This window comes from Xenia sp. Carnegie-2017, unplaced genomic scaffold (genome assembly GCF_021976095.1).
Source record: "Xenia sp. Carnegie-2017 unplaced genomic scaffold, XeniaSp_v1 HiC_scaffold_23, whole genome shotgun sequence".
Lineage (NCBI taxonomy): Eukaryota > Metazoa > Cnidaria > Anthozoa > Malacalcyonacea > Xeniidae > Xenia > Xenia sp. Carnegie-2017.
In genome coordinates this window covers 10429797-10451045 of record NW_025813486.1, presented here as the reverse complement: position 1 = coordinate 10451045, position 21249 = coordinate 10429797, and the positions used below count along the sequence as shown (strand labels likewise).

Below are 21249 nucleotides of genomic sequence, written 5' to 3'. Positions count from 1 at the left end.
TATAGTTATTGTCGACGATTTGTTGGCGGTCATGCAAGAAAAAGAAAATCAAGAAGCAATGACGGATTTGTATGTTTGCGGAACACATCACCGTAATATTACGGTGATTACTATCCTTCAAGATTTGTACTTGAATGGAAAAACATTAATTGCGCGTCGAAATACACATTATTCAATATTAATGTACTCGAAAACACTATTACAATCGTATAAAAAATATATGTCCTCGTATGTCAATGTACCTGAAAATGACCGTAAAAAAATAGTCATGTCGCAAATTGAAAAAATGGTTTGGCCTAAAAAATATACACATTTAATTATAGATAATCACCCGGATACAGATCCACGTATGGGTTTAGCTCATAATATATTTGATGAAGCTAATTATTTAGTATATTAATGTCGCATAAAACGCTTATAAATATAATTAAATAAAAGTATTTCATCGATTAAATCATAAAGCATAATTTTACTGTGTCGTATAAAAGGTTCTTCGTTTTTTAATGTTTTTATAAAATAAAGACACCAAGGCCCGCATGAACTTGTAGTCGCCGCTTGTGATTCTTTTCGATACGATTCAATACGTCCACTGTACATTTGATTCCATTTTGATACACCAAACGCCTCCATTGTTTTTCCAAACGGATCGTAAAAAATTGTTTGATTGTTATGCTTAGCAAAAACAACCCAATGTTCACCACGATGCGTATCTGCTTTTGTATTAATAATTTGATAGAAATTTCGTTTTCGCGCGTGCATAGGTTTCAGTTCATTTTGTGCACCGACAAAATATTGTGTTTTGAGTAGAATATCACGTAAAATGCGTCTAACATTTCGGTGCTTAGCGAAAAATTATCAAGAAATTGATCTTTATCGTTTTCAATACTCGAGTCATGATCGTTTTCGTACATTAGCTTGGGAAAATTGTTTCGCCAAATTGACGTTCGTAAGGTTTGTATCGATCAATACGGCGTAGAATACGCGAGCGTTCTTTTGGGTTTTTTCCTTCGAGAAGTAAACGTAAACGATTGGTTGGAGTATTTTCACGTTTTCTTAATTCTCGATTGGATACAAGTGCCGCCATCATGAATGGCGGCACTTAAATCATGACGAGCAAATGCACGGCCTTGTGTGAGCTCATTATGATGTCTAACTAATTCTTCAATACGTTGTTCAAGTGCATTTTGTTGTTGAAAATATTGAGTTTGTATATGCGGCTCTAAAGTATGAATAATAGGTGTAAGCTCATTGTTATCCTTAAGCGATTGATTGTATAAAATTTCACGTCTATTTTCTTCAATTTTACGCGTTAGAATGTTATTGCTTTTTGCTGTTGTTGAAGGGCTGCGCGCCGTTGTAAATCGTTCTGAGTTGTTCTTCCACCCAGCGTAATATTATTCAATTGAATTAAATCGTTGACGGGCATAGCTGATTCAACAACATCCGTATCATTTTCAATACGGCGTTGTTCAAATGCAACTGCGTCGCCTAAAGGATCAATTCGCAACGGTGTATTTTGTTCTTTTAAGATTTGATGAACACGGCTTGCGCGATCTAAATTAATATCACCTACATTATTTGATGCTTTAGGTCTGTTTAAATTACGTTCATTGCTTAAGAAATCTTGCTCGCGTTCAAGATTGTCATCCACGGCATCATCAACGGCGAATGTAAAATTAGGAAGACCTGCATTTGTTAATGTGCGATTGGGTCGTGGGACTGCCGCTAAGAAATCATTTTGTAAACGTGATTTTAAATCATGTAATTGACTTTTTGTAGTAATGAGTTGTTGTTTTAATAATACTTTTTCATATTCTTCCATACGTCTATTGGCTTGTTGATCATTTCAATTACGTTGCAATAAATTTATTTTATCTTCAAGTTCACGTCGTTGACGTATTGAATGAAGATTTTCATTTTGTAAAGCTCCGCGGCTAGTAATATCATTATGCGCTTCAAGCACGGCATCAATATCACGTTGGTATGCCAATGGAACACCACGATCAATGGCACGTTCCACATGTGGTTGTCAACTTACCATATTCATCCCGTCTCATTTTAATCCACCTGTTGATTAATAATTATCAATGTACGTATCTTCATCCATCATTTCGGCAGCGTTCATTAATAGTTTATTTAGTATAGGTTCATCTTCGCGTAATTTCTTATTGACAATTTGTTAATTAGACATGGCGCCCGTTAACGATTCCAAGTCGGAATCTGTATCGACGTCGAATGTACTAGGTGGTCGTTCATCACTTAGGCTTGGCGATGCAAATTTTACACGTGAATTTGGTCGTGGGATTAGTGAATCATTATCGGCGCGGCGATACGGCGCAAACGCACTTGGAAAAGGTTCGAATACGTTGACGCGTTGTTGTTCGCGTGTTACGAGTTCTTCTGCAACACGTGGATCAACGTTATTTTGTTGCAAGCGTTGATATTCTTGTTCTTGTAATTGTGGCGCAACAAATTCATTGTGTAAACGCTCTGCTAATTCCACGTCGCGTGCGTCTTAAGCAAAACGATGTGCGCGTTGAAAATCTTCTGTATCGCGTGTTCGTTGTCGAACGCCAATAATTTCATCATCGGTTATTTCTGGCGTAGATACATCGCTTCTTGCTGAAGTATAACTTTCAATATCAGAATCGGGTAAAGGCGCATCTAATGCCTCAGCAAACGTATGTCCGGTTGCTTGTGCTTGAGCAATATGTTGCGCATGTTGTACAACTTCTTCTAACGGTGTATTTTGCGATAAATTACGATAAATAATATCATTAAAGACATCCAACGGTAACGGTGTATCAATCGGTACGCCATTTAAACCACTGTTTGTTCCAGGTTGAACGGCTGTAGCTTGACTTAATCGTAATGCTTCTGGATCATACGCTTCAAACCACTCGAGGTTAGATTAGGTCACATTTCATCTTCAGCAAAATCTTCTAGATTATAAATTTCATACCCGCTTCCAGTTAAATTAGGATTAGGTAAATCATTATCGCTTGTCTCAGATTCGGATTCGGATTGCATATGAGTTGGAAAAGGTGAATAATTAATATTACGAATAGCGCCTTCAACGACCTGCGCGCCTTCTGGATTAAAATGTTGTGCGCGACAAACAGGGCACGAGCGACCGCGATAAATACGCTCGACATTATCAAAACAATTTTCGCAAATTGGTTTTTGTCCACAGCAACGTAACTGCTCGCGAATATTTACGTTTAATTCATTTTGTCGACAAGTAACACAATGATTAAGATTGTAACTTGCATCTAAATTCTTTTCAATATTTTGATCGTTATCGCCACGCATTTCATTAATATGCGCGCGCCGCGAAATTAAACTTTGTAACATATCAATTTCTTGATGCGGAACATTTATTTGATTGGTTGTATTATCATTGTTTGTTTGTCCTTCGGTTGATTAAATTTCCAACGAGACATCTTGTCGTGGAATTGTCGATTGCCCGCCAGGCATTTCGGGAAGACCCACATTACTTTGATTGAGTTCATCGTATTGAGCTGTTAATTGATCACGCATCCGTGTAAGATTACTTGCATCAAATCCTAAATCTTCAACGCGATTAATATCTTGACCGATCGATCGAATTGCCGCTAATATAGTTCGTTCATCGTTATTGGCGCGCGCGCGTTCAAAAATATTTACACTATCGGCCATAATTTGTCTTGCGCGTAATTTTTGTAAATCATTATCGTTTATTTCATCGATGGGTCTACAACCCGTATTAAAAGGATCAAAATCTAAATTATCTTGAATAATCTGATTATTTTGTCCCAAATTATCTTCGCTAGCGGGACCAATATCCGATTCTGTCGTACTTTCATCATCGCTGTCCCCAGGCGGTGGTCCATCATATGCATGACTAGGACCAGCCCCGGGATCATTTCCGTCAGAACTATCGCTTTCACTAGAACCATCGGATGGTGGTGGTGGCGGACGTGGTGGACCTCGACCCCAACCTGGACCATTATTTGGTCCATTACAAGGCCCGCGTGGATAAAATGGTTGACCCGAATCGCCATTTGGATGACGTAAATCACGACGATTTGAAAGTCGCCGTACAAAATCACGGAAATCGGGGAATTGTCCTCGTTGACGATAGACAACAAGTTCCTTATCGTATCAGTCTTTGGCTTGACCTATCCAAAATTCACGTTGTGCATTATCCTTGGCATGCATATACTGTTGTAAACAAAATTCGACTACATTTTTTTTCTCCTCATAACTAAAGTTATTCGGATCCATTTATTTAAAAATATTTTACACCCTCTGTTTGCGTTTTTAAATATTCTCTATATCTATTTTTGAGTTGTCCTTTATTTATATCTTTTGGTTTAATATTGCCTTTCTTTAATTTCTTAAAGTTTTTTGTAATACGCGTCTATTTAATGGATTCGAATTTTTTTTCGTTTTTACTATTACAGTCTCTAGCGAACGCCTCTCCTTTTTTGTTTCCTTTAAAGATTTGATGTAATTTTGAAGCTTTATCGTTTTTATCTAAATTTTCATCTTTTTCTTTTTCTTTATCTTCTTTATTTTCTGCAACTTTTTCAGGTTGGAAAATTGGTGATTCATCGTTCTTTTTCTTATACATTTGTTCGATTTGATAAAGCATTTTCAATACGTCTTGTTGCGAAACTAGCATTGCATTTGCAACATTTGTATCATCGGCCATGTTGACGAATAAACAAGAGTTTGATAAAGCCAATTTAGATAAGAAATTCCTTGAAAAAGCACGCGGAAAACGTTATAAATTTTTATCGTTTCCGTTAACTCAAATTGATGAAACACTTCCGATGCAATACGATGAATCTAAATTATACGAAGATTTAAAGGAAATCAAGAAAACGAATCCTTTTAAAAAATTAGGCAAAGAGCAAGCCCTCTAGTTATTTCACAATATAAAACACTATAATCGTGTACCTAATTTTGCCAAACAAGAAGAAATGCGTTATAGAAAAAATATGTTGTTTGAAAATAGGAATAATAAATTAAATGAGGTGAATGACGTCAGTTCTTTTTTTATCCATCCACTCATAAAGCATTAGAGAAATCACGTGAAAAACCAGGGCGCGATCTTCAAAAACAACTAAAAAGTCGTTATCAACATTAGTATGAACATGCAGTCTGATGAGAAGAGTGTTAGTGCCATTATTTTCGAGCAGGAAAACATTTTTTACGAGGGCACTTATTTTGTCATTGATTATAATGCGGCTATTACGGGCCTTAAATGCAAAACGGATCGCAAAGTTTGCGACAAATATGGAAAACGTGCTTTTTCAATTGTCGTTGTAAATTCATTCATGAATCCAAAAGATTTTGAAAGAAAATTACTACAAAAAACATCAAAGAATTTCTACATGCATGATTACGAAAAACCAAGTTTTTTGCTTCATCTCACAGAAGAAATGCAATTTCTTGAACGTCAAGAGATGTACGATTGGACAAAATTATTCCCTAAAATGTATTCGATGATGATCGATATTCAACAGAAACGCGACGATGTTATTAATCAACGTTTACATAAAGAGAAACACCGTTCAAAAACAAAATTCAAAGAAAGCGAGAATATCGTGAAAAAAATGAAAACAACACCAGATGATTTAGGCTTGCTTGTAGGCATGTACGGTGGAGATTAATTTACATTATTCGATCCACCGCTCGATGAAATTGATACGGATTTTAAAAATACATTTGTACAAGAAATTAAAGATGAGGATTTAGAAATTATTAATCAAGGACAACAACAACAACAACAACAACCAACATCAGATGTAAAAGTTGAAGAAATAAAATAAAATTCTTTTAAGAAATATTTATTGTTAAAACAGTTTTAGGTAGCGTGGATGTATCAATATTAATAGTAGTATTTTTTGTTTTTTCTTCATCATCATTATCTACAAGTTGATACAACGTGTCACTATTGTCAGATTCTTTATCATCGCCGTCATCTTCCTCTTCTTTAATAGTTTCTACTGTAACATCTTCTCGTTCATTTTCAATTGCGCTATCTTCGCTTTCAGAAGACATTGCCTCCTCCTCATCCTCCTCATCATCTGCAATAAATTCTACATCGCTATCGTGTTCGGATTCTGATTCCGAAACAACAAGTGGTTCTTTTTTAATTTTTTTAACTGGAACGCTTTCAACAGAATCATCTTCACTTTCGGTGTAATCAACAAATTTTTAGTTGCTGGTCGTTTAACAGAACCCATGATGGAATAATTTTAGTGTTTAATTGCAAAACATGATTTAAATAGACACATTGAATAGTCAATTAGGAAGTAAATATTTGCACTGATTTATTTAAGACGGTAAAATCACAAAATAAATACAAAATCAAAGTTGTTTACAATATGATTAACAAACAATCTTCGTAATCATTAAATAGTTGACGGAAATAAGTTTCGGCGTCTTTTTTATTAAGGTAATGTGGTTTTTTAAATATTTATATTTTTCGTTGATTTGGGAATAATTCATTGCGCGTTATCCAATAAATAGAATTCAAACGTTCTTTAAATTCTTTTTCCAATTCAACGTGTGCGCGTTCGTGTAAAAAATTCTTTTTATTTTTCATATATTTTCTTTGATTGAATACGTCATCGCCACGGCGTATACGATGATTTAATGGACGTAATAATTTTTTAATTGCTAATACTTTCTTTTCACATTTTTTCCTTTTTTTATAAGATTTTTTTAATATTTTTTCATAATACAATTTTGCTTTAGGATTCAATAAAAGATTAATTTCATCCTCTGTTAAGAAATCCATTATTATACAAGCGTTATAGGATAAATGGGCGATGCTGTAAATTTATTATAATCTATTCTTGGTTCAACGTACTTTAATATGAAAAATAAAGCGTATTAATACGCCAACCAATGCGTTGTATCATTGCGAGCGCACGCTATATGATATTTTTCAAATACTTGATCTAATAAAAACAAGTAATACGCTTCGTTGATTTTTTCATGGTCGTTGGGATCCAACTGCGATAAGGGCCACGTATTACACACGTGCTTGAGAGCAATATGATTTGAAAAATTACGTAAAACGGCTTGAATACGAAGCGGCATTTTGAATTTCATGTTTGAATAAATGATGGTAATATTCCAAATCACCACCCGTCAAACAATGCCCGCTGACTTGTGCATAATAAAAGAAACTCGCGCATCTACAACACTGCGGCTGTTCTTGCGTCGGCTGCTGTGATTTGATTTCAATTTTTTATAGCGTGGTTTTTTACGCGAAAACACATGCCCCATTGTTAAATAAAGTAAAAAGAACAAATATATTTATATAGCTACAATTTTATTTATGTATTTCAATGTTTTCACTAGGATATGTAGCACGAAAATTGTTAAGTTCATCTTTATTTGCCTGATCGAATGTTAGCACGTAATCGCCTTTATAATCGTCGTTTTTCAATCCTTCTTGAATAAATTTCCATTTTTCGCGTCCCTTCACGATCGAAAACTTATATAGGTCTTTTGCAATTTCATACCAAAATCCATGCTGTTTTTCGTGAATTCCAAAAAACAATTAATATCCGTCGGCATTGTATCATTAACATACGTTGTTACAATACGCTCGATGAATGGAAAAAAAAACAATCTAAACCAACAAGTCGTTGATATTCGCTATTATAATCAAAATAAACACCGACAACTTTCGAAAAATGATTCTCATATGCCATTAATAAATTATTTTGTTCTCGATCAACCCATTGTTTCGATAATTGATTTACTTTAAGTTGTAACGCCGTATTCTGTTCTTGTGTTCCTTGTTGTCCGAGCGCGTGATCAAGAACAGCGCTTCAAGAACAGTATAATTTTTCATTTAAATGCACACATTCGATATAAATTCCTTTCGTCTTCCATAAAATGAAATGTGCATATTTTTTTCGTACAACGCCAATTGCAATTGAATTTGATAATAACACGAATGGCGTTTTTCACGATTCCACGCAATATAAAAATTAGGTTTATCAATTTGTCCAATTTTCAAATCTTTCACACTCCACGGGCATTTAATTTCAATGATGCCTTCACCATGACAATCACGCGAAATGAGGCCATCGGCTGAAGCACTCAACCATGGCCATTTTGGATTAATTTTCGTACCCGTATTAAAAATTTTAAAATTTTTATGCCGCTTTTTCATTTTTTCAACATACATATGACGCGCTACATCTTCATGGTCTTTACCCCATTGTACATATTGATTATTAATAAAATTTGGCGTCAATAAATCCGCACACAATTTATCTAAATTTTCTTGTTTTGTTAACACAATATCTTTAATGCGTGAAGCTGTAAATCGACCTTTTCGTTGCGAATACCAGATGTTGCTTTTAGATTGTTCTTCTGTTAATTGTTCGATGGCATTTGCCATATCTTCCGTAATAAAAAAACGATTTGCGTTTGTTTTAAATTCATTTAATTTAATATATTTTGCATACATGGTTTCTGTTTGCGTAGATTGATCGCGCGCTCGCTTCATTATTTATGTACGACCAAATCGTAATTTACAATGTAATAAAACAACTTAAAATCCATTTTTATAATATAGTACCATAGTAAAATGAATATATATAGATAATATAGTCCGAGGAACAAGAAAAAAATCACAATCACTGCAATTGATACAGTTAATATATAATGCGTGCATAAATATTCATAGATTAGTTTCAGGTACAGCCACGGATTCTCCTGCATTATCCACAACATTTGCATTTTTATTTGACGATTCTTCCTTAACGTCTTCGCTTGACTTTTTCACTGATTTTTGTCGTTTTGCGGTCTTCTTTTTATTTTTAATTAGCGAATCTTCAAGAACGTCAGCTTTTCTTTTAAGTAATTTATCTTCTTCGCCTAGAGAAGACGATGACGATAATTGCAAATCTTCTTCTAATTGTTGATTCTCCATGTATTGTTTCATTTCTTCTTGAAAAGCTTGAACATAATCGGGATAAGTTTCTTTTGTAAAATTAAAAATAGGCGTAATTTATTTAGGGCGAACATCGGTTAATTTATATTCATCGTCGCGTGATTCTACACGTATTTTACTCCATCCTTGTTTCTTCAAAAAATCAATTTCTTTCGAACGATACGCGAAAAATCCTTCAAATACAATCTCTAGCACGGTTGTACTTTCATCGTCTATGAAATCATGAGTTTTGATGGCGCGTGTTGAATAATAATTTTGATAATGATTGGCGATTGTAAGTCCTATTTTAAGATCTAGAATACCTACATACGTGGCCGTGATTTTTGTAAACACCATTTTTTTACAAAACTGAAAAAGGACTCCAAAGCTTAACCGTGCTCGCCAGATAATGAATTATTTTAGACGGTGTCGACATTTGGCCTTTTATTTCACCACATATTTTTTTCATTGTAAAAATATAATCGGAATAAGAAATGATTCCTTGATTGTAGCAGAAAAGAACAAAGGCCGTAAAAACAATGGCTCGACCTTGATTAATGATATTGGATTTGTTAACAGAAAATACAATCGTTTACGATCCAACGTATTGAATTCACTCAATAATTTAGAAAATTGTACATTATTACGCGTGATTGTATTTAATATTTCATCTGAAAAATTATTTGTCACAAATATTCGATTATATAAAAATACGTTAAAGTGCTACTGAAATGAAATTTTGGGCATCGATTTTTTTCTATAATCAAATAGTTCTATCTTTCCTGATCACTTTGGTATAATTTTTTTGCATATTGAATTACGGGATCATCAATAAATTTTTGCTCAAAGTTGGGTTACGCGTGCGAATTTTTACTACTGAAATATTATACGGATGTGACGTAATTAAAAGGACGGAAGTCAAAGTATGATCATTGATTTACTAGTATTTTGTTAGATTTTTAACACATATACACAATAAAATATGAGTTCTTCAAGCAGTGAAAGCGAACGCAGTTCGGATACTGAAAACTCAGATATGGCAAATGAAAATTTACGTTCGAATTCCGGCGATGAGGATACAATTGTGGCTAATTCAGTTGTAAATCCTTACGAAAATGAACCTCTTGCGAACGCAGTCGGAGAGAATTTTGTGTCGGTCGAAGAAGACGCAGATGGCTTAGAACATTGGAAACGAGGTTCGAAGGAACCGTTCAGTTAGATAAGTGGTAAGTTGATAAATGTTATTAGAACTCTAGAAGAAATTAAACCATGAATTAAACATGTTATTTTGTCCTTATGTCGTGGTGCATAAATATGATAACAAACCACTTTTTTATAGGTGTGCATGTAGCTTGTGTCGTACTCAACTGCTGACAGATGCCATTGAATACCGTTGTTGTCAAGAGGTTGGGCCTACTTTACATAAACTGGTATTCGATGGTAGCATTGAAAAAATTAGCTCTTCACGAAGAGTACACGATTATGACACATGCTACAGTCTTGAAGAATGTTGGCTCACTTCTAAGAGACCAAGATGGAAGGTCATACAAGCGTCGTAGAATACATGAAAATGAGTTAGTACATTTTTGATTTCTAATTTTGTTTTGTAACGAATGATTAATATCTTGCCATGTATCTCTACTTTTTACCTTTATGTGGTTCATTATTGTGCTGTGATGCTTTACAATTTTGTTGTGTGAAGTCAAAATAAATAATCAAATAGAAATTACTATTTTGAATTTCTCATAGATACTTGAGAGCAGTTGCATACCGTTGGGTCATTCGATGGCTGTGTGGATGCCTTGGTTGGGAAAATTCTAGACCATTACCTGCATGTATCTACACAGACATCCGAAAACGATTTCCATTATGAAATCCCCAAGCCAAGAACATGCTGGCTACAAGTCAGCACAGGAAAGAAACTGATAGGAATAGGAAACATTTTTTGTAGCATAGTTTTTATTTTATAACTAACTTTAAAGTTGGCCTGCTAAGAATATTTGTCAAGTAATTCTTGTGGACAATGGCTTTTTGGATGTCCTTTCATTGGCTGTCCACAATTTTTGCATAAGCGCGTTTTTTTTGGATCTGAAGGACCTGTTGAAGCAGCTTGTTTTTCTTTGTCTTAACCTTTTGCTTGCAGTACATCTTGCTGTTGATCTATAAATAACAATTTAATGTGTTTACTTTTAGGAATGCACTGGCCATACCTATTATACATGGTAGCATGAACAATTTACATTTGGGAAACAATGGTGTTGAAGAAAGTTGTTTCCTATCCAACTGCCGTTTGATGGCCTCAGTTTTGGAAATTCGATCCGAGAAAGTTTTGTTTAAGGCTTCTGGGACTTTTTCCTTATACTTCTTAAATATGTTGTCCATGGATTCCTCACAACTAAGAACCATGACAATTTTGATTTCATTAACATAGTCTGGAAAAATGACAAGTGGTTAGATGTGTAAGTCAAGAGTACCAATGCATACATGCTAAACTTACAATATGATGGTGCTGAAGAAACAGTTCTTACTACTTCATCCCCTGATTTAAATTTTGGGTATGTCACAGAATAATATGGTATTCCATTTTTTGTTTTCTTTGGCTGTCTGTGAAGGTTTTCATTAAAATGAAGTACTGCCAGTACGTGCCTAAACGGAACAAACCATTTACTATGTAATTTTTTTTCTTGACTAGGAACAAGTAAAAAAGACTTGGCAGATAGAGAACAGTGATTACAAGTTACCTGCAATATGTACCAAGCCAAGAAAAGTGGGTCATCTTTGGATGCCAACCATTTAATGTTGAATTAAAACCTTCGAGACAACTAGTTTGTGCTTCTGAAGATAGTTTTTTAACATCTTTGAGAACAGATTTTTTCAACAGAATGGAGGAAAGTCGCTGATATGATTTAGTTCCTTAAAAAGAATACAATCCCATCTGAAAAGTGTTAAATAACATTTTAGACGTTTTAACAATCTCAATTCTGTCTTGCTGCCTAAATGTGTGCATGCTCATACCAACTTGAAGCCATAGACGTTCATCTAGCTCTCCATGAGCACATTTAGGAAACAACTCATCTGGATGGTTTTCATGCTTGTTTGTAATGTGCCTAGCAATGGATTTCCATTTTGCCACAATCATATCTCCATATCCCATCTTAGTAGACATAGCCGACCAATATAAGTGGCTGCGGATACCTTTAATCCAAAACACCAGCAACTCACAGCCTTTTTCTTTACTAGCCTTTAATATTGTTTTGGAATGTCCTTTGCAAACATGCCACAAATCATTGAAGTGCTGGGTTTCCTTCTCAGATGTTCGAATCCACTTTGCAATCCCTTTTGACGATCGCTAATAAATATTGGAATTTGTAGTCCTCTATCTTGAAGAAACTTGAAGCATCTTTGAGCTCCATCCAACTCCATGGCATTGCTACTACCTGACTGATTTGACTATACGAAAGGTAATGAAGTTTATGTAAAAACTATAATATTATTTTTGAGGTCTTGTTCAAGTAAAATGAACTGATTATCTTAAATGTACATGAAAATATTTGTTTATTAGTTGAAAAAAATATTATGACTACCTGTCTGATGTCAAAATGAACTATTTTGGAAATACTGTTACAAAACATGGAGTAAGAACAGTACTTAGCACTGTGGCCCATCGAATCAAATCTGCCATCACCAGACCAAGTAGCATTTTCTATATTTTTCACATTTTCAATCAGGGCTTTTTGATACTTCTCCCAGTGCATTAACACTGAGGGGACCAGGAACTTGTTTTGATGTAAATAATATGCTCTGCTGGTGATTGAACAAAGGCCCAAATGCTTGAATAGTAAAAACACTTTACTTATGCTGACACCTGACATCAGAATGGCAAAACTTGTCATGAGATTTCCAGCAGCGTGCCTTCCCAATACATATGGCTGACTGTTCCATTGAAAATTTTTAGTTGGTCCACAAATAGAACAACATTGAGTTAAAACAGCCATTGAACCTTTCTTTTTGATTTCCACCTGAGGATTTGGACTTTTGCAATTGAAGCAAAACATGCTGAACTGTGATATGAGCATGCCATAAAAGACAATGAATTTGGATTGGTCACATGGCAGGGTACCAGGTTCTATGCTAAACAGAATTAAGCACGTATTCATACAAGTTTAACTTCGTTTTCTACGACATTTATGCTGTAACTCACCTAACAGTGTTTTTCGACTGGGAATCTTCAGCTTCATCTTGTGATGAAAACGGTTCGTCTTCATATTGCCAATCCATATCTGTAATGTCAGGATCACCAATAATATCCTGGACATCGCCGATATTAAAAAATTCATTTGGCTCATTACTGGATTGAGAACCGTCACTTTCAGTATCGGAATCATCACTTTCCTAAAACGTAGAATAGGTAACAGTGCTTAAATTTCCAATGGTCGATGACAAACGTTGTATAAAATGTATTTGCACCAACGGGTCAAGTTCTGACTATTTCGTAAAGAACCTGTTATTTCAAAAAAAAAAAAAAAATTATACAAAGCACCTTATTCTCAATACATTTATTTACCACCTATTCCAAGAAGTAAATACGTACCATGATTAAACTGTCGCTCAGCCTTTTTTTGATTTTTTTAACCAACTGAGTTTTTTTTATAGTTTTGTAACTTTTTTGGCAAGTATGTCGCATCAACTTGCTCTTGTTTTGGCAACGGTTCTGGTGAATCCTCTCTAACTGGTTCACTATCAACGCTTTCTGTCGTGTTACACTCGTCAGAATTCCCTTCATCATCAGTATGTTTAACAGCGGGTTCAACATCTTTTACACTTCGTGTTACTTCACGCAACACCTGTTGAAGATAATAAGACACATTTACATGCATTTCCAGGTTGTGCATACAAACTTGTGTAATTTAACTTGTATAATTTTGTACTTACAACTCTGCGGTCGCGATTGCTCTTATCACCTTGGATTGAAATGCCTTTTACAGAGTCTATGGTTGGAACAGCATCAGAGCGCAATTGTCGTCTCATGTTTAGTGATTTGGCAACTGTTGCGTTCACGGTGAATGCAGAATCTGCGAAATGTATTGAACATAGCACAGAGTACTGCTGAGGAACGAATTTTGGCCTACCCGCCATATTTTAACTTGCGGTGTATCGTTACGTTTGACTAACTTAATAAAAAATTATTCTCCTTATATTATGTGCGTTGTGATAATATTGCATGGATTTTAAAACCACAGACTACGTCAAGGATGCGACACCCATATGATAAGAATGATAAGTCTAATCCAGAAGTTTATAAAAATAGTAAACATTGGATGATTGGAAATAAACGCGTTACAGTTAGTTTCTGATAACATTGCGTGTGTGCTAAAACCGCAGACTTCCTTAAGGATGCGGCACCCAGTTTATTGAGAAATATGAGTTAATTCAAAAAGTTTATAAAACTCTAATCGATTGTAAATGTTGCTTACCTATGCGTGTTGCTCATTTGTCACTAAATATACGCAATTTTTGCGAAGAGAAGTTATAAAATATGTAAAATTCCAGTTGGAAATATGCTTGTTCGTATATAATTTTTATATACTAAGAGCTTTAAAATTGAACTTCCGTCCTTTAAATGACGTCACGCACTCAAAGTCAAATTCGCATCAAAACATGCAAATATGACATGTTTGAACGCAAAGTTTGATGCGTTCCCATCGACTAAATTCAGTGGGCGATAGCTCAAAATGATCAGTAAAATACAGAGAAAACGTTTGTATTAAAAAACGAAATATGAAAATTTCACTTCAGTAGCACTTTAAACAAAGCTGGGGTCATTTTTTAAACCAACTGACGACGGCGTTTTAATGAAAAATATCTCCGCCTACTATATGCTTTTACACGGTGATAATATCTTTTTCTACCTTTTGGATTTTGTTTTCGCATATTTGCTAGTTTAGAATTTAATTTTCTAGTTGCCGATCTAGAAAGACGATCTAATACGCGTCGCCGTTTTTTTGTGTTACCTTTTCCGACTGGAATTGTAAATGAAACACCCTTCTTAGTGTTTGTATTATGAGATCCTACTTTAGGGCCCGGCTTCATTTTTTTTGCAACATAAGCTTGTCCTTTCTTTTTTGCATAGCTTTTAGCTTGATTGAAAGCGCGTTGTTTCAACGAGTGTTTTTGATTATTAGCGCGACGACTTGCAATATATTGTTTTGCTTTCGAAGTCGAATAAGCGCTTGCGGATTTAGCAAGTCGACTTAAAACTTGCCCTTTTCGTTTTTGTTGTGCTTTAGATAAATTAGAATTGCCGTTGCCAAAAGGAATAGTAAAAGCAATTTTTTTGCGTCTAGGCCCGTTCCTATATTTAGACAACGCCCCTCGACTAGAAGACCGACTTGGAATAGGTGGGGCGGGTCCATATGAGCCAGTAAATTTTCGAGTTCCATATCTGGATGGAGTTGTTGTTGTTCGTCGCCTAGCGCCCGTAGAAATACCAGGACACGTTGCGCGATGGCTTTGGCGACTACGTCTTTGTCTGTCATAAGCTAAAGCTCGAGAACGCGCCGAAGGTTGCATTTTTATTTTTTTAAATTTTTATTTCATTAAAATAAGCATATTTATGTAGTTTTATAAAATTCACATACAACAACACATTTATATTAATAAAGTTTTTCGCATTTTTTTAATATCGAAGGACATCAAAACCGCGTTGTCGCATTTTCACACCGTGTCCGCGTTGATGCATTTTCATTCCATGACCGCGCTGATACATTTTATGACCAAAACAACGTTGACATGTTTTGTGACCACGTCCACGTTGTCTTCGGCGACGATACAGGATTGTCTTTACAAAATGTTTTACAATTTTCGTTTGTATTTCTTTATTCTCCATAATATACAAAGATTTTTTACGAGGTCACTTGATTTTTTATTAATTTTATAAAATATTTATTTTCTTTTTTTATTTTTTTTATGTTTGATTGTTGTTTTATTAATTTCTATTTTGTAGGTGCGTTTTTATTCTTCATTTGCCGTTTTTTAGCAGCTCGAGCACGTCGACGCTTTTTTTCTTTTTATCAAGATGGTTTTTAAGAGCAATGCAGCACCCATTTTTTATTTTTAAAAATCCCATTCATTTTCATATAATGGACTATTATGATTAGATGATTTACCTTCAGCATTATTGTTAGATAAAAATCCAGTGGGTTTGTAGGATAAGTTATTTGATCATCATAAGGATCTCGATATGCGTAATTTTTTTGATAACCCAGCGGTACAATTGGATTTGGAATGTACCCGATTCAAGTATATTTTTCACTCGTGTTAATGGCGATGCATATTGTTCTAAATGTTTTTCTTTTTTGTATGCTTCGTCAATTAAATTATATTCTTTTAGAACACGATTCATTGCTTCGTGTCGTTGTTGTTCACGGTTTTGTTTTAAAATATGCGCGTCACGTTTATTATGTAACGCAAGTTGTTGTAATTCCAATTCTTGTTTGAATGTATTTCCAAAAGTGTGTGATTTTGGCGCGCGTACAAAATCAAAAGCTGTTTTTTTAGAACGTGTTAAAAATGGTTTTGATTTCTTATTTTTTTAATATTTTTTATGATATTTTTTGTTCATATTAACGTAATCGTTTTACATAACGTTTTCCTTTCCCTTTTTGTGATTTTTTTAATTTTTTTACTTGATGGACCTTTTTTTGATTTTTCAAATATCGTCGTCGATGTAATAAAGCCAATCGTTGACCGCGTGCTATAGCGTTTTGTCGTTGTTGTTGTATTAAGTGTTTACGTTTTTTCTTTTTTTGTCCAACACGTTCAAGTTCTTTTACTCCTTTTTTTCCTGATTGTGCTAAACCCATTATTGGAGTTAATAAATGTTGATTTTTATTACTATAAATACTTTTATTTTGTTATTAATTTATTGAAAAATATATTCAAAATCTGTAACTAAAGAATAATAAGTATTAAAAAAATATGATACTTCAATTGTGTTAAAAAAATGGCTCGTAGAAAAATTACACGAAAATCAAAACGTAAAAATAAAATTGGCGCGCAAAAAAACAATGCGATTGCTTTACGCAATATTCATTAGCAATAGCCGCTGCCAAATTTGGCGGAAAAGACTTAGCAAAAGCTGTTGGTAAAATTGGCGGGAAAGTCAAAGGAAAAACATTTGGAAAATTCTCTCGAAAGGCATTCAATTTACACAAAAACCAATTGATTTTGCCACTAATCTTGTTTCAAAACCATTTTTCAAAGCCGTAGGGTGGGGTGCGCAAAAAGCATTAGGTCAAGGTCTTCGTTATGGCGCACGATTCGGTGGTAGAGCATTAAATTATGGGGGACGTTATGGTCGAAAAGCATTAGCTATCGGTGGACGATACGGGCAATATGCTGGCACTTTAGCTAAAACAGGAGGTCGAGTTATTACGTATGGGTGACGCCATGGTGCGCGTAGTATTCGCTACGTCGGTAAAGGATTGAGTAAGGCGGCAAAAGCAGCCAAAAATGCTCCTATCCGATTTAATAAATTCGGTGGATGAATTTACAAAAGTGGATTTAAATTACGTAATTTTAGAACATTTAATGTCGGCGGGAAATTTAATCGTGGATATAGCAGCGCTTATCGATTTGGAAGGTGCGGTGGCCGTAGAGCTTTTCAATTTGCAAAAAAAACACGATTTAGTTCAAAAAGCATTTGATCGTGGACCTAAAATTTACGATTATTATCAAAATTATAATCAAAATAAAAAACTAGGATATTCGACAACGCGTTCGCTATATAATGCTGGAATTAATACGTACACGGGAAAACCAGCACAATACAACACGCGTCGTGCCGGAGGCTACAATATTGATGAACAAGAAAACGATCAACCCACTGATTCTATATATGATACTTATGGATACTAATATTATCCACTGAACAAAAAAATGCCACGTAAAAAAATAACACGTAAACCCGTGCGCACTAAAAATATAGTAAAACAAAAACCAGCAGGTATTCCTTTAAAATCGAATCAAATTGGAGGTCGCCGTCCAGGGTGGTGGGTTAAACCATGGCAAGCTCCATGGAGAAAATATTATAAATACGGTTATGAGCGAGGACTGAAACAAATTTATTCCAAATATAGTTATCGCCGTAAATATGCACGCGTTGCTAGGGAACGTTGGGGTGCTGCGTGGAATGCGTATGAAGATAAAAAAGCCGATGATAAATGTGCTGAAGAACAAGAAAAAAAGAGAGAATTAGCTGAAGAAAAAGCTGAAATTCAAAAAGAAAATCGAGCTCACGAACGTTATTTATCGCAATTACGTGTAAAAGAAGCTAAAGAAATGGCTCGACTTCGCGTATTTCAGAAAGCAGAAAATAATGTGAACAGACAACGACCTGTAAAACAAACAACGACACCGCAAGCAGCAGCGACTTTATATCAAGACGATCCTTATCAAAACAGCGCGCCTAGGCAGCGTTATGCATGAAAATTTTACATTATATTTTGATTTAGGCCTAAATTATCGTCTCATTGATTATCTCAATGAACATTCTAAAGAATTACGTAAACAACACGGTGATGTAAAACTTATTACCGACTATATTTGTCCACAAGAAACATTCACAAGACAATGGTTAATTGATGAAACTCAAGCTATGTTTTTATTTCAAAAAATTGCTTTAAATTACGTGTGCGCCAGAGAATTAGCAATACAAATTTTTGCAGGTGGCAACACGCTTAAAAAAACACCCGTCGAATACATTGATGATTATGTTCAAAATTATAAACAAAAAGCAACGCGTCTTTAAAATTTATGTTTAATACGCAATAAATTTTTTAAATGAATGTGTCTTGTTGGTTTTTAAAATTTCTTTATTGTTAATATACAGCCTAAAAACACTTAATTTTATTTCCAAGAAATTATTTATTAATCAGTAAAAAAATTAAGGTCATCTTCTTTTAATACATCATCAAAATCACCGTAAAAGCTATCGTAAGAAGTTTTGAAAACAAAGAAAATATATCTCTGATCTATATATCGATAATCAGTGTAAGTAATCATGGCGTAAACGCCGCGAAATTCAGGCTGTGCATCATATACGCTAAATATTTTATAATTAGATCTTGTACACCCTAAATAAGGCTTGTCTTTAAAATCATTCAATATTGTTTGTATTAATTCTTTATAAGATGAATAGAATTTAAAGAAATTAGGAATATAGAAATTGAGATTATAGCTTTCTTGATATAACGCGAAACGATGAATTATAAAATTGCTCCGTCGCTTTAACACTTCACGTTGTTTCAAAGTTTCACTTCTGAATCTTCGTTCGTTTCCTTCTTCAAATACATCGATAAAATGTAGGCAAATCTGGCGGTTTATCTTCAAATGAAAATGTTTAAAGAAATGTTTCAGATACCAATATTCATAGCGAAGCATCGACGCTAACTTGTTTTTTTCCAGAATTTTCTTATAATAGATATAATTTTCAAGTTGCACTCTCAAATATTTGTTTCTAATATAAAAATATAGTTTAAGCAATTTGAACAGCGGCAAATACGATAAAATATGTTGGATTATCTCTGGAGGCAAAGAGATTAAATTTTTTTCATGTTCCATTGTCGAAATTTAATTTTAAAATATGCAGCTGTTGCTATCATATGGAAAATTTCCAAAAAAATTAATATTTATATTATTACTATAAAACACATGCAGACAAAATTTTTAATAAACCAAAATGGCTCAACGGCCCGGTTACAGATACATTGGACAAAATACACTACGTATTCAACATCAATTTAAAGAATGTGCTCTTTTTAAACCACAAGGCAAACAAACCGTATTCATGTTTATTCCAAATAAAATTGAAAGTTTAAAACCATTCATTGAGAAGGATAGTCGGGATGGATATCAAGTTGTTTGCGATGAAGCCAATGATTATGTTATACTCAAACGTGTCGCTTTCCATGAAGATGAAAAATGTGTTGTTCTTTCAAAAAATCGTTTATTTTTAAATGTTAATACATTTCTACGTCTTATGGAATTAGCGTATAAAATGTTTGGAGCATTCCGCGAGTCTAAATTAAAACATGGACCGGGCGGCGTTGATGGATTTCATTATATTTTAGAAGGAGAAGCATCGCCGAATGGGTATAGTCTACAAAGTGGCGATGATCCGAGAAACAGCGTAAATATTGGTTGTTATGATTTTATTCCTTTTGCGTTTTATTGTGGTGATAATTTTTCAAAAATTCAACAATATTTTAAAACATTTGGACCATTTGAAGAAATAAAATATGATTTTTATGTAGAAATATAATATTGTCAAAATAAAATTTTGAAAAAAACCATCTGCCATGTTTCGTTACTATGCGTGTTGCTATAAACAATCGCGAAAAAATACAAAAATCTTTGAAAACGCCTTAAAAGATGTTCGATCGCTTGCCCCACAACAACTTTGACGCGTGAGGGCAGTAATCGTAATCTTCGAGAACAGGCAAATGTGGAATTGATTGAAATTCGTAAAGGTCTAACATATGAAGGAAAGATCCCCGAAGAACCGAAATTGAAATTTTTACATTTGGTACATCCATTTGAAATGATCGTATATTATAATCATTGGGCAGAGCGGAAAGGAAAAATCTTTAAGAAGAGTAAAGCCTGGGTATTAAATAGAATCGATAAAATATATCGCGACGAAAACAGCAAACTTCTCTCAGCATATAACTTTTACAACCTAGAGGATTGTGATGAAGTATGTCTAATGGGGTTATCAATAACATTTTATCACGGTCTTCTCGACAGCGAATATTTTCAATACGTTGAAGATAACGCATATTACTATATATGTAAAACACAAGACTCAGATGATGCGATTTTTGATGATTGGTATCGAGAGATCATTAGAGTGTATAAGAAATTTCCTCGCGACGGCATTATGTCTTTTTTCATCGAGCACGGTATTGGGATAACAATAGATAGAATTACATATGATTTTCGAAATTTTAGCGTGCGTGTATTCGTCCATATTTCCGAACACAATCTACCGGCAAACTCGGTTATTCCCGATCCTATTCTTAAAGGCATTTGTAGGGTCGATGATTTCAATTATCCAAACGAGCATGAAAATCAAGATGGATTCATTCGAAGAGGACCTATTAAACCACTTGTAGTGTAACATAAACTTTAATGGCAGTGTATTTTTAAGGTGTGATTAACAAAAACTATAAAATTTCAATATATTAAACAAACAAATGACGTTGTCGCCTCAATTTATCAAATAATAGTACACCAACTGC

General features: G+C 34.3%; 2 protein-coding genes and 2 long non-coding RNA genes across 5 annotated transcripts; 1 reads left to right on the top strand and 3 right to left on the bottom strand.

Annotated features, from left to right (window-relative positions):
- Positions 1-10964: 10964 nt before the first annotated feature.
- LOC124449460 lies at positions 10965-11228 on the bottom strand. Its single transcript, XR_006949411.1, has 2 exons — positions 11191-11228; positions 10965-11110 (listed from the first exon to the last, which is right to left on the bottom strand). It is a non-coding gene; the product is annotated as an uncharacterized LOC124449460 (long non-coding RNA).
- A 187-nt stretch (positions 11229-11415) lies between these two features.
- LOC124449459 lies at positions 11416-11755 on the top strand. Its single transcript, XR_006949410.1, has 2 exons — positions 11416-11505; positions 11643-11755. It is a non-coding gene; the product is annotated as an uncharacterized LOC124449459 (long non-coding RNA).
- LOC124449458 lies at positions 11626-12129 on the bottom strand. Of its 2 annotated transcripts, none has more exons than XR_006949409.1 (2): positions 11966-12129; positions 11626-11885 (listed from the first exon to the last, which is right to left on the bottom strand). XR_006949409.1 is itself a non-coding variant. In XM_047000379.1 (2 exons), exons 1-2 carry the CDS (start codon positions 12114-12116, stop codon positions 11688-11690), a joined length of 327 nt encoding a protein of 108 aa, XP_046856335.1. In that variant the 5' UTR covers positions 12117-12129; the 3' UTR covers positions 11653-11687. The 2 variants fall into 2 exon arrangements, 1 of the variants encoding a protein (XP_046856335.1); XM_047000379.1 differs by having other exon boundaries at positions 11653-11863.
- Positions 12130-13578: 1449 nt separating this feature from the next.
- On the bottom strand, positions 13579-14193 carry LOC124449087. The gene is made up of 2 exons (XM_047000032.1): positions 13883-14193; positions 13579-13794 (listed from the first exon to the last, which is right to left on the bottom strand). The coding sequence occupies exons 1-2, from the start codon at positions 14084-14086 to the stop codon at positions 13579-13581; spliced, it is 420 nt and encodes a 139-aa protein (XP_046855988.1). The 5' UTR covers positions 14087-14193.
- Positions 14194-21249: the final 7056 nt, after the last annotated feature.

Coding starts and splice junctions, on each gene's coding strand:
- LOC124449458 (XM_047000379.1), bottom strand. CDS start 12,116: ATGTCTACTAAGATGGGATATGGAGATATGATTGTGGCAAAATGGAAA. Junction 11,864..11,965: donor ACGTCTATGGCTTCAAGTTG/GTATGAGCATGC, acceptor ATTCTTTTTAAG/GAACTAAATCATATCAGCGA.
- LOC124449087 (XM_047000032.1), bottom strand. CDS start 14,086: ATGGCGGGTAGGCCAAAATTCGTTCCTCAGCAGTACTCTGTGCTATGT. Junction 13,795..13,882: donor GCAATCGCGACCGCAGAGTT/GTAAGTACAAAA, acceptor TATCTTCAACAG/GTGTTGCGTGAAGTAACACG.